This window comes from Rhinopithecus bieti, unplaced genomic scaffold (genome assembly GCF_001698545.2).
Source record: "Rhinopithecus bieti isolate Rb0 unplaced genomic scaffold, ASM169854v2 scaffold_18548, whole genome shotgun sequence".
Lineage (NCBI taxonomy): Eukaryota > Metazoa > Chordata > Mammalia > Primates > Cercopithecidae > Rhinopithecus > Rhinopithecus bieti.
Window position 1 is genome coordinate 1,281,420 of NW_016809526.1, and position 23,712 is coordinate 1,305,131.

Consider the following 23,712-nt stretch of genomic DNA (forward strand, 5'->3'; position numbering starts at 1 on the left):
CGCCCGGCCTCTCAAAGGGTTTTGATTGGAATAAGTCAGCTGAGAAAAGTTAATAACAACTACTTACGCATACATAGGACTTTACAGTTTACACAGTTTCATATATTTTATGACTTAACTCCTAAATAATCCTCATTTCAGGTTGGGCACAGTGCCTCACGCCTATAATCCCAGCCCTTTGGGAGGCCAGTTGGGGCAGGCGGATCACTTGAGGTCAGGACCACCCTGGTCAACATGGCAAAACCCCATCTCTACTAAAAAACACAAAAATTAGCTGGGCGTGGTAGCAGGTGCCTGTAATCCCAGCTACTCGGGAGGCTGAGGCAGGGAGAATTGTTTGAACTTGGGAGGCGGAGGTTGCAGTGAGCCAAGATCGTGCCACTGTACTCCAGCCTGGGCAAAAGAGTGAGACTCCATCTCAAAAAAAAAAAAAAAAAAAATTCCTCATTTCACACATGAAGAAACTGGAGGTCATCAAGCTAGCTAATGATAAAGCTGCAACCCAAACTCAAGTTTTCAATACCAAGTCCATATTTCTTTCTATTATACAAATGTTGCTTCTCAATAAACAAACAATAATATCCTTAAATCAAGATCTTCAAAATACACATCTCATTAACAACTGTACTTAATTTAAACAACTAAAATTGACTTTGTATCAGAAAGATTCCAATTCAAAATAAAAATGTACATAACATAAATTTGAACCATTAAGAGGATGCTTATTACAACAGAATTAATCTAACAAAAATATCTACAAACCTCTTTCAATGGGATCATAAAAGTAGCCACCATCCCTGAGGCTGCTAAAAACAGACGGGAGAAGGTCAGCCAGGTAACGCTGTGCAAATGCTCGGGCAGCGATTTTTTGTGATGTCTCATTGTGCTTGTGCACTATTTCCCACTGCTGTTTCTTACGCCGTTCCTGCCAAAACAACATAGGTGGTTATTTAGCTCTTATGCCCTCCCCAAGTACTGAATCTAGTGAAGTTAATAAGTAGAAGAATCCAGACTTATCAAAAAATGGGCAGTGAGGTGTCTATCTATTAAAGGTCCATATTTTTCATCAAAATTTTAATGAATTTCAACAGCTAGTGGGTACTGAATTCAGGAAGTTATAAAAGATGGAATTTAAGGTAAAAATCTCACTATTCATTTCAAGTAAAATAATTTCAAGACATACATGCTTGACAGTATAGATGGTAGCAAAAAGATAATCACCACTATATGTATTTTAAAATAATATTATCATGAAATATTACTGGTAAGAAAAATTACCAGTGGGCCAGTGAATGAGTTCATTCGTAACAATTCCCTGAATTTGTAAAGCTGAATGGTTCTGAAGATTATGAAAGCCTCTTATTTTTTGCTGTTGCTTCCTTTAGACCATGTAATATTTACAAAGCTGATGAATCCTGTTCTCTACTCTCATGTGGAAGTGGGAGCATTAATATATTTTCTAATGAAATCTATATTTAAACTCTAAACAAATATAAATCTAGGTGATTCCTGTATCCAGCTTTCCATAATATATTTCCAAATAGTGAATAAACAAATATTTTTTGATAAAGATTTCATGACTCATTTCAACAGTTTATTTTGCCACAATTTATATTTGTAAATAAAGTCTTACTTTTGCACAATCCTTATTGTAAGCCCTATGCTCTTTACACAACTAAGTATTCATCTTGGAATTAAAGTCCATTTGATAGGTATTGAGTAGGATTTCCCAACAATTACGCTATTTTTCATAGCATAGTAAGTTAGGCCCCTTGGGAATTTTTTCTGAACTGTTTCAGGTATTAAGATACTACTTTATAATTGTTCATCAGTATACAACAAAGGGTGACAGTTATTGCCAGAACCAGAAAGACTATCTATTCTAGTGCTTCCTAACTGTAGGCTACTGGCACATTTAAAAAAACTGGATTGTAAACCTTTCCTTATTGAAGATTCTAAAAATCCTGAATCTGAAAAATACTCTATAAGAACCCACATCAGTCTGGTGTGTCACTAAGGGTATAAAGAAGGGCCTGGTCACGGAGAAAAAGAATCAGAATTCTATCCAGATGCCCTGCTTCTTACTCAGTCTCTCTCCAATACACTCACTTTTTCCTTCCTTCCATCTTTCTGCCACTGACTTACGGCAAACCAACATATGTCTTTCTTTCTTTAGGCCTGCTGATATTTAAGAGAGTCTTCAACTGGGACACGTGTAACTTAGGAACTTTCATTTTATTTAGAAACTTTTGGAAACTCACTTTAGGTATATTTATGTAAGCTGGAGTTTAAAAGATGGAATTCAGTCCACGAAAGATCTCTGATCTATAGAAGAGACCTGAGCAAAATATTATAGATCTTTTCTAATACATTCCCAAAGATCTTTAGTTTTATGATATATCATCACATGTAATTTTGAACATAATATGCTAACTAGCCAAAAGACTGCCTAAGAAAGAAAAATACAATTATATATACTTTTTCTTCTCGGTGTCGCCTCTCTTGCTCTTCAAGTCGTTGAACTTCAGCATGTTCACTATTCCGTAGTTCTTCATACTCACGCTGACTGGCCCGCAGGTTAGCCAGCTCTTCTTCTTCCATTACTTCCAGAAGAGACTGCTCAATTATCTTCCCCACCAAAACTTCTAACACTGGTTTAACTTCAAGATCAAAGTCAAAGAGCTTAAACATACAAAATAAAGCAGACTTAAAATTTTAATTACGAATCGAATGCTCAACAAAAATATAATGAATAGCAATAACAAGATATTATTTATTAAGTGTCTCCTGTGTGCCAGACACTGTGCTGGTGCTTAATTTATGGTTTCTAATCCTCAAAATCAACATTTTGTTTACAGGCAAAAATCTGTTAAGTCAGTTATGAAAAAAATGTATGCATTCATCAAAATGAACCCTGACACTGAAGAGAAATATCCTTGTCTGTCTTATTCTCTGCCTTCTCTGTTTGATTTTTATTTATTTTTAAATAACAGTTTGATGAACGAAGGAACAAGAATAATAGATATTTTGGTGATTCATTGCTAGGATTTCTAGGCAAATATAACTTTCAGATAGCTTCTGAAGATTTATTTTATTTCCCAATTTCAATGACAGTTCTTTCAAGTTCCCACAAGTGTTAAAACTCATTTAGGTCATTATGAACATAATCATTGCCTTCTCTTCTTCAATTTCATAAACAGGCCCATTTATGCATTCCACATAGATAGAAAAATGTAATTATTAAATTTTTTTTTAAATGAGAGAGTATCTTTACAAAAGTTATATAATCCACAAGCAACTAATTGTGGAATCTTTTATACCAGGGATATTATTTTTCCTTACTTAGTACAAATCTATCTTATATACATACATTAAGCAAGCATATAAACAAACAAAATCAAATGTGGAAATATTCTAAAATATTTTAAATAATTTTGTTTTTAATTGGCAAAGAAATCAGAACATGGTATTTTAAAACATTTCTGAGTACTATATGATAAAACCATTATAGATAATATCTGGAAAGAAATCCAAGAAGTCGAATCTGATTGTGAAGTGGCTCTTGTTCATATTAAGCATTATCTACACCTAACTTTACCTCATTTATAAAGATCATAGAGGGAACCCACAGGATATACTGTACCTCTCCTTCTAGTATTTGGGTGGCCACATCTTTGCCAGTTTTGGCAGGAATAAAGAGTGGTGTTGGTGGTCTGTCCAAAAATGCGTCTGTTTGGCATTCCATATCAACTTCTATTATGCGATCAGCAATTTCTTCAAGGTATAATTCTAAGAAGAATCATCATATACATTGAGTTTAAAATTCTGGTCTAAGGCCACGCACAGTAGTTCATGCCCATAATCCCAGTACTTTAGGAGGCCGAGGAGGGTGCATTACTTGAGGCCAGGGGTTTGAGACCAGCCTGTCCAACACGGCGAAACCCCATCTCTACAAAAAATACAAAAATTAGCTGGGTGTGGTGGTGTGTACCTGTGGTCCCAGTCACTTGGGAGGCTGAGGTGGGAGAATTGCTTGAACCTGGGAGGTGGAGGTTGCAGTGATCCAAGATCGTGTCACCGTACTGCAGCCTGGGCAACACAATGAGACTCTGTCTCAAAGAAAAAAAATTCTGGTCTATTTCAAGCATATATGCGTATTTGAAATTTTAGCTCCTTCAAAACATATTTAAATGAACCAGAAAATAAGTATTAGAATAAAAGTGTTCAAATGTGGGGGTTACTTCACATACTGAACTAAGAGTTTTTAAATATTTGGAAGACCATAGATAGAGTTAGTCAGGCTAGAACATGTACTGAATGTCTAGAAAGCACTGAGCTTTGTATTTGAAAATGGAACTGAAGAAGAACATGAGACCGTAGATGTGTATAAGATGCAGAGTACAACAGTCGATAAAAAGTCAGTAATACATATATATATATTTGAGTCCTAAGATAGTAAACATATAAAGATTTGAAAATTCCTGGATATTTAAAAAATCATGTACCAAGTCACCAGGTTATTTGATGTTATCTCTACACTACAGATCATAAACAGATGTATGAAAACAAATTTCATGTTAGGAGTAATTTATATGAGGCAAGGGTAATGTGCTATCAAGCAGAGAACATGAGCACTAGAGTCAGATGTTGGGCACAGGACTTGGCCAAGTCATGTCCTCTCTGGGCCTCAGTTTCCTCATCTGGAAAATGGGCTATAACTACCTGTCACAAAGAATCTTTGTAATAATGAAGGAAATACACAGATAAAGGACCTGGTTCAGTCTCTGAGGAAATATCCAAAAAAAGCTGGCTGCTATTATATCACTTAATATTCTGATGGTATAAAGAAACATGAAAACTTAGCTCTTTGGCTAATGACAGCCATACACACATTCTAGACTTGGCCTAAAGGCAAGTGTTAAAGCATGGAATGGTCCCTTTTGCCTTTACCATGCAGAAATAATCCTGAAGGATCCACTCACCATCTTGGAAGGGTACAAAGTGAACCTTAAGTAGTTACAGTGGTCCAAGGAAAACACCAAGCACTGTCTGATGACCAAGATTCTGTCAACAATACAGCTAGACCCTATAGGACTAGGTAAGCCTCTACAGCTGAGGACAGCAAGACAAGCACGCAAATCCTGACACCTTCCTCAGGGGTGCCTATGTGGCCCTGGGGAATATGCACAGCGACAGAACCAGAGGACAGAGGAGGCTGGTGTGAGAGGCAGATGACTCAGATAGGAGTGGGTTTATTCCTCTCAAAAGACAAAATGACAAAGTAGAATTATATTGCGCTCCTTTCCTATAAGTCCTAATGAAAAGAACAGTGATTCATGTTGGGCTATGAGAAAGAATCCCAGTTTGAGAACAGAATATGTGGAAAAGGGCTCCTAAGACAGAATTTGTTTGGTCACAAAATTCTTTTATTTATTTATTTGTTGCCCAGGCTGAGTGCAGTGGTGTGATCATAGCTTACTGCAGCCTTGAAATCCTGGGCACATATAATCCTCCTGCCTCAGCCTACTGGGTAGTTGGAATTACAGGCGTGCACCACCATGCTCAACCAATTTTAAAATTTTTTTGTAGAGATAGGGTCTTGGTATGTTGCCCTGGCTGGTCTCGAACCCCTGGGCTCAAGTGATCCTCCTGCCTTGCCTCCCAAAGTGCTGGGATTACAGATGTGAGCCACTATGCTTGGCCAAAATTCTTTTTGTTTTCGAACCCCATCCCACTTCCAGTCATATCCAGTAAGATAATAGTATACAGTCTATGTCTTTCTTTCTCTCTCTCTCTCTCTTTTTTTTTTTTTGGAGATGGACTTTAGCTCTTGTCGCCCAGGCTGGAGTGCAATGGTGCGATCTTGGCTCACTGCAACCTCCGCCTCCCGGGTTCAAGCGATTCTCCTGCCTCAGCCTCCTGAGTAGCTGGGATTACAGGCGACTGCCACCATGCCCAGCTAAGTTTTTGTATTTTTAGTAGAGACGGGGTATTTCACCCCATTGGCCAGGCTGGTTTCGAACTCCTGACCTCAGGCGATCTGCCCGCCTCAGCCTCCCCAAGTGCTGGGATTACAGGCGTGAGCCAGCACACCCAGCCTAGTCTATGTATTTCTTTAATAAATGAACTTCCCTACCATGTTACTGGGGAAGTATCAGATAGCACAGGAGAGGCATAAATAATACAAAGGCCAAACACAAATGAACTGACAGACAACTGAGTAAACCAAGAGGATACAATGCCAAGGGCACAGTCACACACCTGTTTGCACATCAACATGCTTTCTGCCTTCCACAGGTTCAGGTGTTTGTGGTCTGAGCTGCTCTTGGGCTTGTTTTCTGGCAAGAGCCCTCTTCTTAGCCTCCCGTTGTCTCTGAAGCTCTAGAGAATCAGGCTGTCCGAGCTAACAGTGACAGAAAATACTTCTAGAATTTAGAAAATATTTATTAAAGCATACAAGAACTGCCATTCCAAAAGCAATTCCTGGGTAGTATAGAGGCATTTATCATAATGTTTCCTGATTATCAGTAACTTCATTAAAATTGCATTAGTACTTTGTCAGATAATTACAAAGATGTTTGACAAAGCATAAAAGTAACTTCAAAGTATGACTGTTAACTGGAATACATGGGTGCACAATCGTATCTATATATTTAGAAAACAATAAAACATTTCCTTTTAATTTATTCATTGACCTGCTGATCATTCAGGAGCATGCTGTTTAATTTCTATGTATTTTTGTAGCTTCCAAGGTTCCTCTTATTACTGATTTCTAGTTTTACTTCATTGTGATCAGCAAAGATACTTGATAGGATTTCTACTTTTTTGAATTTGTGCAGACATGTTTTGTGGTCTAAGATATGGTCTATTCTGAAGAATGATCCATGTGCTGAAGAAAAAAATGTGTACTCTGCAGAGGATGGATAAAATGTTCTATGGATATCAGTTAGTCCTAATAGGTCTAGTGTGAAGTTTAACACCAATTTTCTTTTCTTTCTCTCTCTTTTTGTTCCTTTCTGTTTGGATTATCTACTCATTACTGAGAATGGGTTGTTGAAATCTCCTACTATTATTGCATTGCAGTCTATCTCTCCCTTTAGATCTATTCATGTTTGCTTTACATAATTGGGAGCTCTGGTGTTGGGTGCATATTTATCATTGTTACATCTTCTGGCTGAACGGATCACTTTATGATTACAGAGTGACTATATTTCTTTTTACAGTCTTTGATTTGTAGTTTATCTGATGTAAGTATACTCATACTCTTTTTTGGTTTCTAGATGCATGGAAAATCTTTTACCATCCCTTTACTTTCAGTCTATGTGTGTCTCTGTAGGTGAAGTGGGTTTCTTGTAGGAGCATACAGTTGGGTCTCGTTTCTTATCCAATCAGCTATTCTATGCCTTTTAATTGGAGAATCGAGTCCTCTTACATTCAGTGTTATTATTGATAAAGCAAGGACTTCCTACTACCATTTTGTTGCTTATTTTCTGGTTGCTTTGTATCTCCTTCCTTCTTTATTGTCTTTCTTTGTGTTAAGTGACTTTATCTGGTAGTATATTTTATTTTGTTGCTTTTAATTTTTGGTAAATCCATTACAGATTTTTGCATTGTGGTTACCATCAGGCTTACAAAAAACATAGATATAGCAAGTTGTTTGCAGAGATGACAACTTATCTTAGATCACAAAGAACAGAAGCAAAGAAAAAATATTCTACACTTTAACTCCATCCCCCTACATACTAACTTTCAGTTGCCTCATTGCACTTTTTTTTTTTTTTTTTTTTTTTGAGACCAAGTCTGCACTGTCGCCCAGGCTGGAGTGCAGTGGTGCGATTACCTACCTCTTAACAGGTTGCTACAGCTATTACTGTTTTTGATAGTTGTCTTTTGGGCCTCATAGTAGAATTATGAGTGGATTGCATACTACAGTTATAGTATGAGAGTATTCTAGGTTTGTCTATGTACTTAATTTAACCAGTAAGTTTCATACCTTCAAATGTTTTCTTTTGGCACATTAGTGTTTTTTTGTTGTTGTTCAGGCTGAAGAATTCCCTTTAACATTTCTTGTAAGATGAGCGTGGTGGTGCTGAATTTGCTCAGCTCTTACTTGTCTAGGAAAGACTATCTCTCCTTCATATTTGAGGGATAACTTTGTGGATACAATATTCTTAGATGATTTTCTTTTCTTTCAGCACTTTGAAAATGTCACCCCAGTCCCTCCTGGTCATCTTACTCCCTCCTGGCCTGTACAGTTTCCATTGAGAAGTCTGCTGCCAGATGGATTGGAGATGCTTCATGTATGTTATTTGCTTCTTTTCTCTTGCTGCCTTTGGGATTCTTTTTTTGTCCTTGACCTTTGAGAACTTGATTATTCTATGGGGTATTATTTGGGGTGAAACTGTTCGGTATTCTCTGACCTTCCTGTACTGGATATCTATCTCTTTCTCAAGTTTTGGAAAGTTTTCTGTTAGTATTTCTTAAAACAAGCTTCCTACTCCTTACTCTTACTCAATTCCCTCTTGAACACAGGTAATTCTTAGCTTTGATCTTTTGGGGTAATTTTCTATATCTTGTAAACAGTCTTTGTTTTTTCTCATTCTTTTCTCTCCTCAGACTGTGTATTTTCAAATAGTCTGTCTTTGTCTTCATGTTCACTGATTCTTTCCTCTGCTTGATTCATTCTGTTGTTAAAAGCCTCTAATACATTTTTCAGTTCAACAAATGTATTACTCAGCTCCAAGATTTCTGCTTGATTTTTACAAATTATTTCAATTTCCTTGTTAAATTTCTCTAACAAATTTCTAAATTGCTTTTCTGTGTTATCTTAGATGTCACCGAATTTCCTTAAGACTGCTATTTAGAATTTTTGGTCAGAGAGCTCACATCCTGCCATCTCATTAGGGCTAGTTACTGATTCCTTGCTTTGTCCCTTCAGGTAGGTAGGTCATGGTTCCTCGTTTGCTATTGTTTCATGTGGATATATGTCTATGTCTCTGCACTGAAGGATTATTTAGTCCAGTCTTCTCTGTCTGGCTTGTTTTTGCTTTTTATTGGATATATTTTCTTAGAAATCCTTTTTTTTTCCCCCTTTTTTGAGATAGAGTCTCACTCTGTCACCCTGGCTGGAGTGCACTGGTGTGATCTTGGCTCACTGCAACCTCTGCCTCCTGGGTTCAAGCGATTCTCCTGACTCAGCCTCTCAAGTAGCTGGGCTTACAGGTGCCTGCCACCACACCTGGCTAATTTTTGTATTTTCAGTAGACAGGGGGCTTCATCATATTGGTCAGGCTGGTCTCGAACTGATGACCTCAAGCGATCTGCCTGCCTCGGCCTCCCAAAGTGCTGGGATTACAGGCATGAGACACTGCGCCCTGCCAGAGATCCTTTATCACTAGATTGCTGCCTCCTTTTTGGCTCTAGGTGGTGCCTTAAGGCCAGGTTCACCCTGCCTGATGATCAGAGCACTGCCCGTCCTGAATAGGGGAGGTCCCAAAGGGGATACACGGTAGTAGGACTGGCTAGGTGTCTATGCCCAGGGGACTGGTACAATGTTATCTCCTACAATGTGGTGCTGCTGAACAGCCACTCTCATTTGGTGTTTCCTTTGGTTGAGTTATACAGCAGAGTGGCCAGGGCTGGGGATGGTAGTCTCACCTCCCCATTTTGTCTTTGGCTGTACTCAGGGGTATTTCTCTTTTCAGGAACACATGATGCTTCTTGTGGGTTGAATTTCCTGCCAGGGAACCCAACATGGTAGGGAAACTGGTTGTCCACCTTGATCTTTTCCAGTGCAGAAATCACAAGTTAGAGATAAATCCTTGTGATGGTTAATACTGAGTGTCAACTTGACTGTATTGAAGGATACCAAGTACTGATCCTAGGTGTGTCTCAGGGTGTTGCCAAAAGAGACTATCATCTGAGTCAGTAGGCTTGGAAAGGCAGACCCACCCTTAACCTGGGTGGGCACAATCTAATCAGCTGCCAGAGTGGCTAGAATATAAGCAGGCAGAAAAATGTGAAAAGAGACTGGCCTAGCCTCCCAGCCTACATCTGCCTCCCAGCCTACATCTTTCTCCTGTGCTGGATGCTTCCTGCCCTCGATCATTGAACTCCAAGTTCTTCATTTTTGGAACCTGGACTACCTCTCCTTGCTCCTCAGCCTGCAGATGGCCTATTGCGGGACCTTGTGATTGTGTGAGTTAATACTTAATAAATTCTACTGCATATATATATCTGTTCCATTAGTTCTGTCCCTCTAGAGAACCCTAATACAATCCTCCACATCCTTAGTGCCAGGCAGACTAGAAGGAGAGATACTGTAGACATGAACGTCTGATTCTCCTACCATCTCCTTGGAGCTTTTTCACTTTTCTGTAGCCCTGGGAAGTGCCTCCTCCTTCTACTTGACATCTAGAATATTGCTGGTGGTAATCTCCGCACTGTACATTTGTTCTTGATTTTCTTTTGCAGGGGAGTGAAGCTAGCCTGCTTCTATGCTGCCATTTTGGAACTCCTGAAAAATATTTTCACTGGATTAGAATTAGAGCTTGATAGTTCTTTCCTTTAAGGACTTGGAAAATATTGTGCCACTTTCTTGTCTCCATGTTTCAGGTAAGAAATCCACTGCCATTTAAATCATCGTTCTCCTTTAGCTAACGTGTAATTTCTTTCTGGCTGATTTCAAAATGTTTTGTTTTTAATTTTCAAAAGTTTGATCTTGATTTGTCTCGGGTAGATTCCTCTGGGTTTATCCTCTTCGGGGGAGTCACTTGGTTTCTTGGATCTGCAGGCCTTTTGCCTACAGATCCAAGATTTCCATCTCCCAGTTTTCCTCCTCTCCTTCTAGGATTCCAGCAACATGAATGTAAATCTTTGTGATTGTTCTTCAGCTTTCTCAGGCTTTTTATTTATTTATTTGGTCTATTTTCTCTCTGTTCAGCTGGATAACTTCCATTCTTCATTGATTTTTCTTCAAGTTCATTGATTGTTTCCTATGTCATTTCCAATGTACTACTGAGTCCATCCAGTGAGTTTTTTATTTTAGTTATTGTATTTTTCAGTTCTATAAGTTTCCATTTGGTTCACTTTTGTATCTTGTATTTCTTTGCTAAGATTTTTTGTTTGTTTGTTTCAAGAGTGTCTATAATTGTCCACTTTTCATTGAAACATGTTTGATTGTTGCTTTAAAATCTTTGTCAGGTAATTCCCACATCTGAGTCATCTTGGTTTTGTCATTTCTTGATTGTCTTTTCTTGTGCAAGTTGTGACTGTCCTGATTCTTGTATGATGAGTGATTTTGGTTTGTATCCTGGCTATTTTGGGTATTATATTTTACAACTTTGGATATTTAATTTTTCAGTAGAAAGTCACCCTTTTTGTTTAGTGCACAAGCCTGCATGGGGTTAGAAGTTCAACTTCCTGCTGGGCCCCACTGACACCACCTCAACAAAAGCAGAAGGTCAACCTGTACCAACACATCGGTGCCAGGTGGGGGTGGTAGTTCAGCTCCTTTCTAGGCTCTGTTGACACTGCTGGTGGCGTCTGGAGAGTGCAGCATTGACTAGCACTGCCTCATACCACCTTGTTACTGCCAGATAGGACTGCAATTCAGCTACTCACTGGATTTACTGGCACCACCACAGAAAGAGTGGGGCACTGACTTGTGCCATCTCCTACTACCTCACTGGCACTGGGTGAAGGTGAAAGTCCAGCTTCCTGCTCCACCCTTGTTGATACCACCTCAGTGGGAGAAGCAGGGAATCCCTGGAGGTTCTAATGCAGGAGATCCAGGATAGGGTTGAAGCGTATATACGTACATATATATATATACACACACATATATATAGATAGATATATTTAATAAGTTAACCATTGCTTCAGACTAATAGATGTTCCCCAACTTATGTGGTTTATGACTTTTCAGCTTTATGATGATACAAAAGTATCCACAGAGAATGTACTTTGAATACTCAACTATTCTATTTTTCACTTTAATATTTAATAAATTATATGAGATATTCAACACTTTATTATAAAATAGGCTTTGTGTTAGATGATTTTTCCCAACCGTAGGCTAACGTAAGTGTTCTGAGCACTTATTTTTTTGAGACAGAGTCTCGTTCTGGAAACATACCTTAGGTGGATTCTTCCCATACCTCATTTGACATTCAACAACATTCTCTGTAATGTGGATTTGAATGCTATTATTCAACTTTAACTTCTTTTTAATCACTTATTTCTTGATACTCCCTGCCTCAGACTCTGATTCAGGCACACTGAGCTTCCCTCAATTCCTTAACATTCTAGGTTGTGTTTTTGTTTTTGTTTTTTGAGACAGGGTTTCCCTCTGTCACCCAGGCTGGAGTGCAGTGGTGTGATCACAGCTCACTGCAACTTTGTCCTCCTGGGTTCAATCAATCCTTCTGCCTCAGCCTCCCAAGTAGTTGGGACTGCAGGTGCATGCCACCATGCCCAGCTAATTTTTGGGGTTTTTTTTCTTTTTTTTTTTTTGTAGAGATAGGGTTTTGCCACTTTGCCCAGGCTGGTCTCAAGCACCTGGGCTCAAGCGATCTGCCCACCTTGGCCTCCCAAAGTACTGGGATTACAGGTGTGAGCCACCATGCCTGGCCTCTGAGCATATTTAAGGTAGGCTATGCTATGCTCTGGTGTTTGGCAGGTTTGGTGTTTTAAATCCATTTTCAATGTTCATTGAGTTTATTGGGACATAACCTCATCCTAAGTAGAGGAGTATCTCTATCATCATCTTGTATTAGGCACTTTTTTTTTTTTTTTTTTGAGACGGAGTCTCGCTCTGTCACCCGGGCGGGAGTGCAGTGGCTGGATCTCAGCTCACTGCAAGCTCTGCCTCCCGGGTTTACACCATTCTCCTGCCTCAGCCTCCCAAGTAGCTGGGACTACAGGCGCCCACCACCTCGCCCGGCTAGATTTTCTATTTTTTAGTAGAGACGGGGTTTCACTGTGTTAGCCAGGATGGTCTCGATCTCCTGACCTCGTGATCCACCCGTCTCGGCCTCCCAAAGTGCTGGGATTACAGGCTTGAGCCACTGCGCCCGGCCGTATTAGGCACTTATATGTCATATACAGTTTAGAGATTCATCTGTATTTCATTTCTGTGCCAAGAACTCACCACCCTTAATATCATACCATGTCTTACTCATCTCTGTATCCTAGGTACCCATGACAAGACCTAAAAGTCAATAAATATTTGTTGAGTGATTAAAGAAGCAGAATTCAGACTTTTTGATTAAATAATGATAATTGTATTAGAATATGAGATAATCTAAACAAACCTAGATGCAATCAACAAGGGCTACTCAAAATGTGGGCCTCTGGCTAGTGTGTCTATAAACTATTTGAACTGGTTTGTAACAATTTAAATATAGAAATTGAGAGTAAAAGTTTAGAAATGTTTAGAAGGGCAGAGTTCTGTTGAATCTAATGCAAAATTGGGGCTTTTTTTTTTTAGTTAATTCTTTTTTTGTGGTAAAATACACATAATGTAAAATTTATCACCTTAACCATTTTTAAGTATAAAATTCAGTGGTATTAATCACATTCACATTGTTCTATCACTGTCACCAACCTCTATCTCTGGAACTCTTTTCCCCTTGCAAAACCGAAACTCTACACTCATTAAACAATAACTCCTTCCCTGGCTCCCTCATCCCCCAGCTCCTGGAAACTCATTGGGCTTCCATTTGTATGTCTTTTTTAAAACTTCATTTCTATAGTAATTCATCTTTATTTTATGAATGTTTTAGTCTGCAATGGATTAGAAATTAACACAAAGAAACTGATCCTTCCCCACAGATAATGTGAGAACAGGGTGTTAGACTATTCAAACTTAACTTACCAGTGGCCCTGTCTGGAGTGCGTAAGTGTTGCCTCGAATTACCCTTCTGTCATACATTATGTTTCCATAACGCATAGGTTCTTCATCTCTGTAAAACAGAAAATTCTGTATAACCACTTTAATAGAGTATTGGTATCTATGAAGTAACTCATTTTCAATAGGATTTAGACTAAAGTAAATATATTTTAAGAAAATAAATTTCTGTTTTAGTGTGGTCCATAAAATAAGGAGGTAAATGGATACAATTTATGTAATGCTTACTATATGCCAGGTCCTTCATGTACATTATTTATTTATTATTCACAATAAGCTGCCAAGTTGGGAATTATGATTCCTCTTTCAGAAGGGGAAACAGACTCAGGAATCTGCCCAAGGTCACCTTACTAGTAAGTGGCAGGGCTAGATTTAGATTGTAAATCTGTATGACTTTAGTAAATATGAAAATGGCCCACTTGAAAAGGGGCCTTCTTTAAAGGACTGAAAAAAGCTTGATTCAAAGATTGAAAAGTTACACTAATAAAAAAATGAGGCTTAAAAATTAAGTCAATTTTCTAATTGCTCTTTAAACCCAAACATATTTTTTAAAGTTATTGTTTAAAATGTTAATAAAATGTTTCAGCCTGGCCAACATGGTGAAACATCATCTCTACTAAAAATACAAAATTAGCCAGACCTGGTGGCCTGCACCTGTAATCCCAGCTGCTCCGGTGCCTGAGGCATGATAATCGTTTCAGCTCAGGAGGCAGAGGTTGCCGTGAGCTGAGATCAGGCTACTGAACTCCAGCCTGGGAGACAGAGAGAGACTTTGTCTAAAAAAAAAATAGATAAATAGGCCGGGCGCGGTGGCTCAAGCCTGTAATCCCAGCACTTTGGGAGGCCGAGACGGGCGGATCACGAGGTCAGGAGATCGAGACCATCCTGGCTAACACAGTGAAACCCCGTCTCTACTAAAAATACAAAAAACTAGCCGGGCGAGGTGGCGGGCGCCTGTAGTCCCAGCTACTCGGGAGGCTGAGGCGGGAGAATGGCGTGAACCCGGGAGGCGGAGATTGCAGTGAGCTGAGATCCGGCCCCTGCACTCCAGCCGGGGGGGCAGAGGGAGGCTCTTTCAAAAAAAAAAAAAAAAAAAAAAAAATAGATAAATAAATAAAATAAAATATTGATTTCAGGGATCAGAATGATTGTTAGTAAAAAATACAAAAACACAGTTTGATATTTTCTTTTCTTTTCTTTTCTTTTCCTTTTTTTTTTTTTGGAGACGGAGTCTCGCTGTGTCCCACGGCCCAGGCTGGAAGTGCCAAAAGTGCCCGGATCCCTCAGCTCATGCAAGTTTCCGCCTCCCGGGTTTTACGCCCATTTCTCCTGCCCCTCAGCCTCCCGGAGTAAGCTGGGACTACAGCGCCCGCCACCACCGCCCGGCCTTAGTTTTTTGTATTTTTAGGTAAGAGACGGCGGTTTTCACTGTGTTAGCCAGGAAATGGTCTCGATTCTCCTGACCCCCTCGTGCATCCGCCCGTCTGCAGCCCCCAAAGTGCTGGGATTACAGGCTTGAGCCACCGCGCCCGGCCAACACAGTTGATATTTTCATTCAAAGTTATTTAAAAGGTATATTGTTTATAGCTAAGAAACTAAACATTGCCCTACACCAACAACAGTATTCTATGGGAAATGATTCTGAGTGGGGTATAAGTTGCTTTTTTATCATATATTGAAGCCACTATTGAACATTCTAACATGTTTCATTGCTTGTATTAATTGATCTCTGGGCAGTGTTAAGCCCAGCTGGCCACTCCTTCACTGAAGCATTCTCTTTCCTAGGCCTCTGTGTTACCACCATAATCTTCTGATTGTTTTTCTACTACTTCTCTAATGCCTTTTTCTTAGCCTTTGTTTGCAGTTCCTCCCATACTGGAGGATTTCCTCCAGGCTCAGCCTTCTCTTGTCCTTAGTTGACCTCATCCATTTTCAAGACTTCAGTTATAATCCATATACCTAAAACTCCCAATTTTTTTTTTTTTTTGAGACGGAGTCTCGCTCTGTCACCCAGGCTGGAGTGCAGTGGTGCGATCTCGGCTCACTGCAAGCTCCGTCTTCCGCGTTCACGCCATTCTCCTGCCTCAGCCTCCTGAGTAGCTGGGACTACAGGCACCCGCCACCACACCCGGCTAATTTTTTGTATTTTTAGTAGAGACAGGGTTTCACTGTGTTCGCCAGGATGGTCTCCATCTCCTGACTTCGTGATCCGCCCGCCTCGGCCTCCCAAAGTGCTGGGATTACAGGCGTGAACCACCGTGCCTGGCCAAAACTCCCAATTTTTATTTAGCCAAGAACTCTTCTCTCAACTCTAGGCATATCCAGTTGCCCAATGACATCTCACTATGTTATCTGGAAGGCAACCTCAAAATTGAACTAATTATTACTCTCCCATTCCAACTCATTACTTCTTCAGTGTTTCTTATTTCATTAAATGGTACTACTAACCACGTAGTTGGCTTAAAATAACACATTTATTCTCAGAATTCTGCAGTTCAGATGTTCAAAATGGGTGTCAACAGGGCTGCACTCCTCCTGGAGGTCCTGGGGAGAATGTTTCTTTGCCTTTTCCAGGCTCTAGAGACTGCCCTCATTCCCTGGCTTGTGGTTGCCTTCCAGTCAGCATTTGCGTGATTCTGACCTTTGCTTCTAATGACACATCTCCTTCTATGACTCAGACTCCTGTGCCTTCTTCTTTCACTTGTTTTTTTTTTTTTTTTTTGAGACGCAGTCTTGCTCTGTCGCCCAGGTTAGAATGCAGTGGCACAATCTCAGCTCAATGCAAGCTTCGCCTCCTGGGTTCACACCATTCTCCTGCGTCAGCCTCCATTGTAGCTGAGACTACAGGCGCCCGCCACCATGCCCAGCTAATTTTTTTTTCTTTTTGTATTTTTTTAGTAGAGACTGCGTTTCACCGCATTAGCCAGGATGGTCTCCATCTCCTGACCTCGTGATCTGCCCACCTCGGCCTCCCAGTGCTGGAATTCCAGGCATGAGCCACCGCACCTGGCCTTCTTCTTTCACTCTGAAGACTCCATTGTGATTCTACTGGGTCCACCTGGATAAGCCAAGCTAATTTCCCATCACAAGATCTCCCATCTCAAGATCCTTAATGTAATCACATCTCAAAGTCCATTTTACCACATAGCATGTTCACACGTTCTGGGGACGAGGAAGAGGACATCTTTGGGGAATCATTATTCTGCCCACTATAGTGATTTTAAACCTTATTTGATCTGAGTTTTAAAAAAAATGTTCTAAGGTTTTAATTCATTTGCATTAAAATGTTATTTTATTAGAAGGGCTATACAGCCTTTACCAAAGGATTTGTAAGATGAGGATGTCATTATCACAATTGTCTTTTGACACATGCCTAAAGGTGAATTTAATGGTGTTTATGATCACCCAACTACCAAGAAATACATAAAAGATGTATTACATTCTCTTGTTTGTAAATGAGAAGACTAGTATTCAAATGTTCTCTTTCAGCTTTATAATCCTATGAAAAGGAGGAAGTTCTTGACTGACATTAGACTTGTGTTAAATTTCTAGACCCTTTCAAAGGAAAAATCAGATACTCCCATTTCTGTATAACTGACTTCTCATACCTAAGTAAAACTTCACAGCTTTCCAATTAAGTTTCATTTTCTGGTTTCAGCCCAGTTATATATACCCAATCAAGATAATCTGGCATCTTGACTCCCTTCAATCATTAGTTATCCATTCCAGCCATGAAAAACTGAAGATTTATCCAGTTCAACATAAAATTTTGAACAGGAAACAACTAAAGGGCATTCTAGCATAGAGACAGATTGACACAAAAGCATACTCTTTTTGGATATGGTCATCTAGTTACTCACCAGCAAGTACTGAAAGTACTGCTGTGGTTTGGATGTGGTTTGTCATCCCCACTAAAACTCACATGGAAATTTAATTTCCAATATGGCAGTGTTGGGAAGAGGGGCCTAGTGGGAGGTGTTTGGATCATGGGTAGATCCCTCATGAATAGCCTGGCACCAGTTCTCGCAGTAGTGAGGGAGCTCTTACTCTCAAGAGACTGGATTAAGTTCTCACAGGACTAGTTCCCGAAAGAGCAGGTTGTTACAAAATGAGGTACTTCCTCCTGCTTGGCCACTTCCCACGTATCTGCTTCCCCTTTGACCTTCTCCATCATGTTATGAAACAACAAGAAAAGCCCTCACTAGAAGGCAAGCAGATGCCAGCACCATCCTCTTGTACTTCTCAGTCTGCAGAGCTGTGAGCTAAATACATCTCTTTATATAGACTATCCAGTTTCAGATACTCTGTTGGAGCAACATGAAACGGAATAAGACAAATACTCTCCCGAACACTTTTTTTTTTTTTTTTCTGACACAGAGTTTCACTTTGTTGCCCAGGCTGGAGTGCAGTGGCGTGATCTTGGCTCACTGCAACCTCTGCCTTCCGGGTTTAAGTGATCCTCCTGCCTCAGCCTCCGACGTACCTGAGATTACAGGCACATGCCACCATGCCCAGCTACTCTCCTGAACACTTAAAAAATATTTTATTCATAAGGATATCAGAGGAGAATATTATCCTTACCCATAAGCAAATTATGGATAAAATATCAGTATTTTATCCATCAGGATATCAATGATTATGATTTGTAAGATACTACTTTCTCAAAATTGAGATTTTTCTGTCTTGTGCATTACTCAGATATACTTAGCAACTAATCAACAGATTACTTCAATATACTAATCAACTATCAAAAAAGTTGTTCCTAATGAACCATCCTTGATTCTTGTTTCTAATTTGTTGGTCTGATTGGATAGTGATTTGTAAGCAACTACTTAAAGGCACCAGAAAGTGTTTTTGGAAGGATTAGAAAATTTTAAAATTGAATCCTTTTCTAACATAAATGATCACTCTTCAAATTTAAATTTTCTATTTTAGTTTTCTCACAGTGATAGACATCTCTTACAAAAGAATTTGTCAGAACAAGATAATTATGAATTTAGAAACAGTGTTTGAACCAAGCATCAATAATTACATTGTTGATGTTCAATCATCAATTCGACAATTCGTATTAAGTGCTTACTATGTACCAGGCATTGTACTAGGTGAATAAAAGATGCAAAGGTTCCTGTATCCATGGAACTTGCATTCCTGTAAAGGTCTGCTGAATTCAACATTTGAGGCTTACGGAAATAATTTTAGAGAACCGTTTAACTTTAAGAGAACTTTAAGAGCTTATATATATATATTTTTCTTTCCTATGTATGTTTGAATATTCGCAACTGTTCATCGATGTAAAAACACAATCTGCCGGCCAGGCACAGTGACTCACGCTTGTAATCCCAGCACTTTGGGAGGCTGAGGCGGGCGGATCACTTGAGGCCAAGAGTTTGAGACCAGCCTGGTCAACGTGGCAAAACCCTGTCTCTACTAAAAATACAAAAATTAGCCGGGCATGGTGACGGGCGCCTGTAGTCCCCGCTACTTGGGAGGCTGAGGCAGGAGAATCGTTTGAACCCTGGGCCAGGGGAGCGGGGGCGGGGTGGAGGTTGCAGTAAGCGGAGATCGTGTCATTGCGGTCCAGCCTGGGCGATAAGAGCAAAACTCCATCTCAAAACAACCACCACCACCACCAGTACCACAAAAAACCAATACGTGGTCCTGCATGGAAGAATAATCTTACTCCTGCTCAAAGCCTGCAGAAGAGATTTACTCGGCCATTTTGGATATGCTATTGTTGGATATCCTTGCACCGCAGTTCCCTCATCTGCATAACGGAGTTATAAAACCAACTTCACAGCACTGTGGATTAAGTAAGAAAACGTATTTGAATGCCCCCAGTAAGGTGCTCAGCACGTAGCTGGCCCTCAATACACACTGGTACAATTCAAACTTTGTGAAATGAGCCAATTCGTGTACCTGTTAAGGACCACGGCAGCAACTCAGTATCACTAAAAGTTAACTGGTGCCCAATCCATGCCCCTTCCTGCTTCACTCCTCCACACCACGGGAGATTCCTTAGGGCAGAACTTTTATTTCGGCAGAGTGCAGCCAAGGGAAGACAGCATAAGTAGCTTTTGCCAGGGCGAAGGGGCCAGACCCCGGCCCGGGGATGGGGTGCAAGTATGGACCACACAAGGGCTAGCCTGGTCACTCACGGCTGCGTCAGGCTGTCCCGGTAACGGCTGCGCTGGCAGGGCAGTGCTCGGGGCCGGCTGGTGTAGGTGTAGGTGCTCGGGGCCCGAGAGGTGCCATCAGTCAGCGCCGAAGTCATGTCTGGGGGCAGACTGCCTCCCTTTCGGTGGAGCTTGGCTTTGAAGCAGGTGGGCGCTAAGGTGTCGTGGGACCCGGAGAGATGTAAGTATTGCCAAGGGCAAGGATTCCGCGACGCGAAGAGAAGCGACAACAAGGGAGGCGGGCGGGACCGGAGGTTACCAGCGTAGGAGGTGGGAGCTACACTGGGCTCGCTCCCAGCACCACAGACAGCAGCTGCAGCCGCCGCATCGGTTGCCCAGCAACCCGGGGCTCTGAGCTGGAAGTCCGGACACTTCCGGCCCGCGGGTTTCCGGGGAAGGACCGCGGCGCAAGGCTCTTCCGGCTCTTGACTCCGCCCAGCCGCGCCCCCCGGGTAGGTGCGCCTGCGCTTTGGGAGGCTCTTGGCTAGGCGGGCGGCCTTGGCTGACTTGACCGTCTTTCTTGAGGCCTGTGGGGCAATGGTGGCTGTCCTCGGCCCCGCTCTGGGATGTGGTTTTGAAGGGCTGGTGTTGGCGCCATTCTCGTAGGCCCACGTGCTCCTGCTCTTCCAGGGCGTCCTTAGCTGTTTCTCCTGCCGCGGCGCCGCAGCGCTCCCAGGCCGCCCCCGCGATGACAAACTCCTAGCAGCCAGGCTCCCTGCTCTGTTACGTGCCCGGGCAGGGAAGGGCTTCCTGATGTCTCCCGGCTCCTCCACTTCCCCCGCCCCAGGGGCGGGCTGCCGCCGCCCTCTGCCGCTGAGTCCGTGCAGTTCCTCACCTGCCTTCTCTGCTCACCGCTGTGTCCTTAGCAATCGGAGGACCCTTGTCACACGGAGCGACAAGGGCCGCCCCAACAGACATCTCATTTTGGGAAAGAAGTGGGCAATTTACTGAGTCTTAAAAAATATAAAGGAATAGTTCCCCTTCATCAGGCTCCCAGCTCTGAAGAATAAATCTAGTATCGCGGGGTGGGGCTGCGCTTAAAACGCAGACGCTTTGTTTTAGTATCGGTAACGTTAAAAATCTTGTATCTTGTGAGAGTGAATGTGTATTCCTCGTGATCAGTTATTTGCATTTGCAGTTACACCTTCATTCAGCTAATTGCTGTCTTGATTTGAATCCAGATTCTACAATGTACTAGCTCCGAAACCTCAGGCAAGTTAAATGTTTTTGTGCTTCATTTTCCTAATCCACAACGTGGCAATGGAAGAATTTATCTATTTAGGTTTTGTCTTGAGGATTAAAACCGTTAATACGTAGAGCTGTGCCTGGTAAATGGTAAGCCTTTATATTAAAATCTGGACCCAATCTCCACTTTGAAATCTATGACATAAAGCAGATGTAGGCATTCTATAAGTAACACCAACATAAAGGTATATGGTAAATTCTAGAGGCGAAAACACAAAAGATTTTAGGTCTGATCATTTAATTTTGAGGTAATTTCTGAAAGGGCTACAGGAGAAAGTGACATTTAAATTGTGTTTGATGAATGATAGTATTTTAACTGGCCAGCCTCTTGGGGGTCGTACATTCGGAATGGCTTGACCAAAGGCTCAAAAAGTGCAAGGTGTATTTGGAAAACTGTAAGTAAGACCTGTGTAGATGAGTTTTAGAAATATCTAGAGAAGGAAAGGCTGGCACCACATCGTGGAAACCATAAAAACTAGCATATTAATTAGAATGTTTTTTCCCTCAAGTAACAAAAAACCAATTCCAAGTGGCTGAAATAATAAGGACTGTCTCCCTCAGGTGACAGTCCTGAAATAATAAGGAATTCATTATTTTACACCCCCCAGGTTGGTTAACCTGGAGGTTAACTTGGGGGCTCAGCACATTATCAACAAGGCATTTTTTTCCCCTGCCTTTCCACTCTGTCACCTGGGTTGTTGGCTTCAACAAGGTAGTAATAGAAGTATCTTCTCTTTTGTCTTTATTGGAAGAGCAAAACCCCCTTGTGAACTCCCAACTGACCAGAATTACATCATATTGACTTAAGCTTAGGATCTGTATGTAAGACCACCATGTTTGAGTTAGACCAGCTAACCAGTCTTTCCGGGCCCTCAAGAAACGCTTGGCCAGGGAGGAGATGAATGAATTCTGTTAGAAGGATGTTGGGGCAGAATAGAATGGGTATTGAGTGGGTAACTGTCAGGCCTCTGAGCTAAAGCTAAGCCATCATATCCCCTGTGACCTGCATGTATATGCCCAGATGGCCTGAAGTAACTGAAGAATCACAAAAGAAGTGAAAATGACCCATTCCTGCCTTAACTGATGACATTCCACCACAAAAGAAGGGAAAATGGCCAGTCCTTGCCTTAAGTGATGACATTACCTTGTGAAATTACTTTTCCTAGCTCATGCTGGCTCAGAAAAGCTCCCCCACTGAGCACCTTGTGACCCCCCAACTCCTGCCCACCAGAGAACACCCCCCCCTTTGACTGTAATTTCCCTTTACCTACCCAAATCTTATAAAACGGCCCCACCTTTATCTCCCTTCACTGACTCTCTTTCCGGACTCAGCCCGCCCTCACCCAAGTGATTAAAAGCTTTATTGCTCACACAAAGCCTGTTTGGTGGTTTCTTCACACAGACACACGTGACATTTTGGTGCCGTGACTTGGATCGGGGACCTCCCTTGGGAGATCAATCCCCTGCCCTCCTAGTCTTTGCTCCATGAGAAAGATCCACCTACAACCTCTGGTCTTCAGACCCACCAGCCCAAGTAACATCTCGCGAACATCTCACCAATTTTAAATCGGGTAAGCGGCCTCTGTTTACTCTCTTCTCCAACCTCTCTCACTATCCCTCAACCTCTTTCTCCTTTCAATCTTGGTGCCACCCTTCAATCTCTCCCTTCTCTTAATTTTAATTCCTTTCATTTTCTGGTAGAGACAAGGAGACACGTTTTATCCACGGACCCAAAACTCCGGCGCCAGTCTTGGACTCAGGAAGGCAGCCTTCCCTTGGTGTTTAATCATTGCAGGGACGTCTCTCTGATTATTCACCCACATTTCAGAGGTGTCTGACCACGCCACAAGGACACCTGCCTTGGTCCTTCACCCTTAGCAGCAAGTCCTGCTTTTCTAGGGGAGGGGCAAGAACCCTGACTCCTTCTCTCCCTGTCTCTACCCCTTCTCTGGTTTTCTGGGGGGCAAGAACCTCCCAACCCCTTATTTCCACACCCCGACCTCTTATTTTGCACCCCAACCCCTTATTTCTGTGCCACAACCTCTTATTGTTGTGCTCCAACCCCTTATTTCCGTGTCCCGACCTCTTATTTTGCACCCCAACCCCTTATTTCTGCACCCCAATCTCTTATCTTTGCATCCCAACCCCTTATTTCCACACCCCAACCTCTTATCTCTCTGCCCCAACCCCTTATTTCCATGCCCTGACCTCTTTCCCACTTTTCTGGGAAGTAAGAACCCCGAACTCCTCTCCGTGTCTCTACTCTCTCTTTTCTCTGGCTTGTTTCCTTCACTGTAGGCACATTCCACCCTCCATTCCTCCTTCTTCTCCCTTAGCCTGTGTTCTCAATAACTTAAAACCTCTTCAACTCACACCTGACCTAAA

General features: G+C 41.5%; 1 protein-coding gene and 1 long non-coding RNA gene across 4 annotated transcripts in view; one reads left to right on the top strand and one right to left on the bottom strand.

Moving 5' to 3' along the window:
- LOC108540559 (uncharacterized) overlaps window positions 1-16,844 on the top strand; it is a 38,172-nt gene extending 21,328 nt beyond the window's left edge. The window contains exons 2-4 of the long non-coding RNA XR_001888704.1: window positions 8,196-8,300; window positions 10,474-10,614; window positions 16,808-16,844. This is a non-coding gene — a long non-coding RNA (uncharacterized LOC108540559). The remainder of the gene's footprint in view (window positions 1-8,195; window positions 8,301-10,473; window positions 10,615-16,807) is intronic.
- Window positions 1-21,291, bottom strand: part of RSPH3 (radial spoke head 3) — a 24,789-nt gene extending 3,498 nt beyond the window's left edge. The window contains exons 1-6 of one of the 3 annotated variants that reach the window (XM_017889670.1): window positions 20,065-21,291; window positions 13,877-13,964; window positions 6,262-6,403; window positions 3,644-3,789; window positions 2,479-2,682; window positions 763-925 (exon numbers count right to left, since the gene is read on the bottom strand). In XM_017889670.1, the coding sequence (XP_017745159.1) occupies window positions 763-925; window positions 2,479-2,682; window positions 3,644-3,789; window positions 6,262-6,403; window positions 13,877-13,964; window positions 20,065-20,180 (859 nt within the window). In that variant the 5' untranslated portion in view covers window positions 20,181-21,291. Of the gene's footprint in view, window positions 1-762; window positions 926-2,478; window positions 2,683-3,643; window positions 3,790-6,261; window positions 6,404-13,876; window positions 13,965-19,825 lie in introns of all 3 variants that reach the window. The other 2 variants (XM_017889671.1, XM_017889672.1) reach the window with 2 other exon arrangements.
- Between the last annotated feature and the right edge of the window lie 2,421 nt (window positions 21,292-23,712).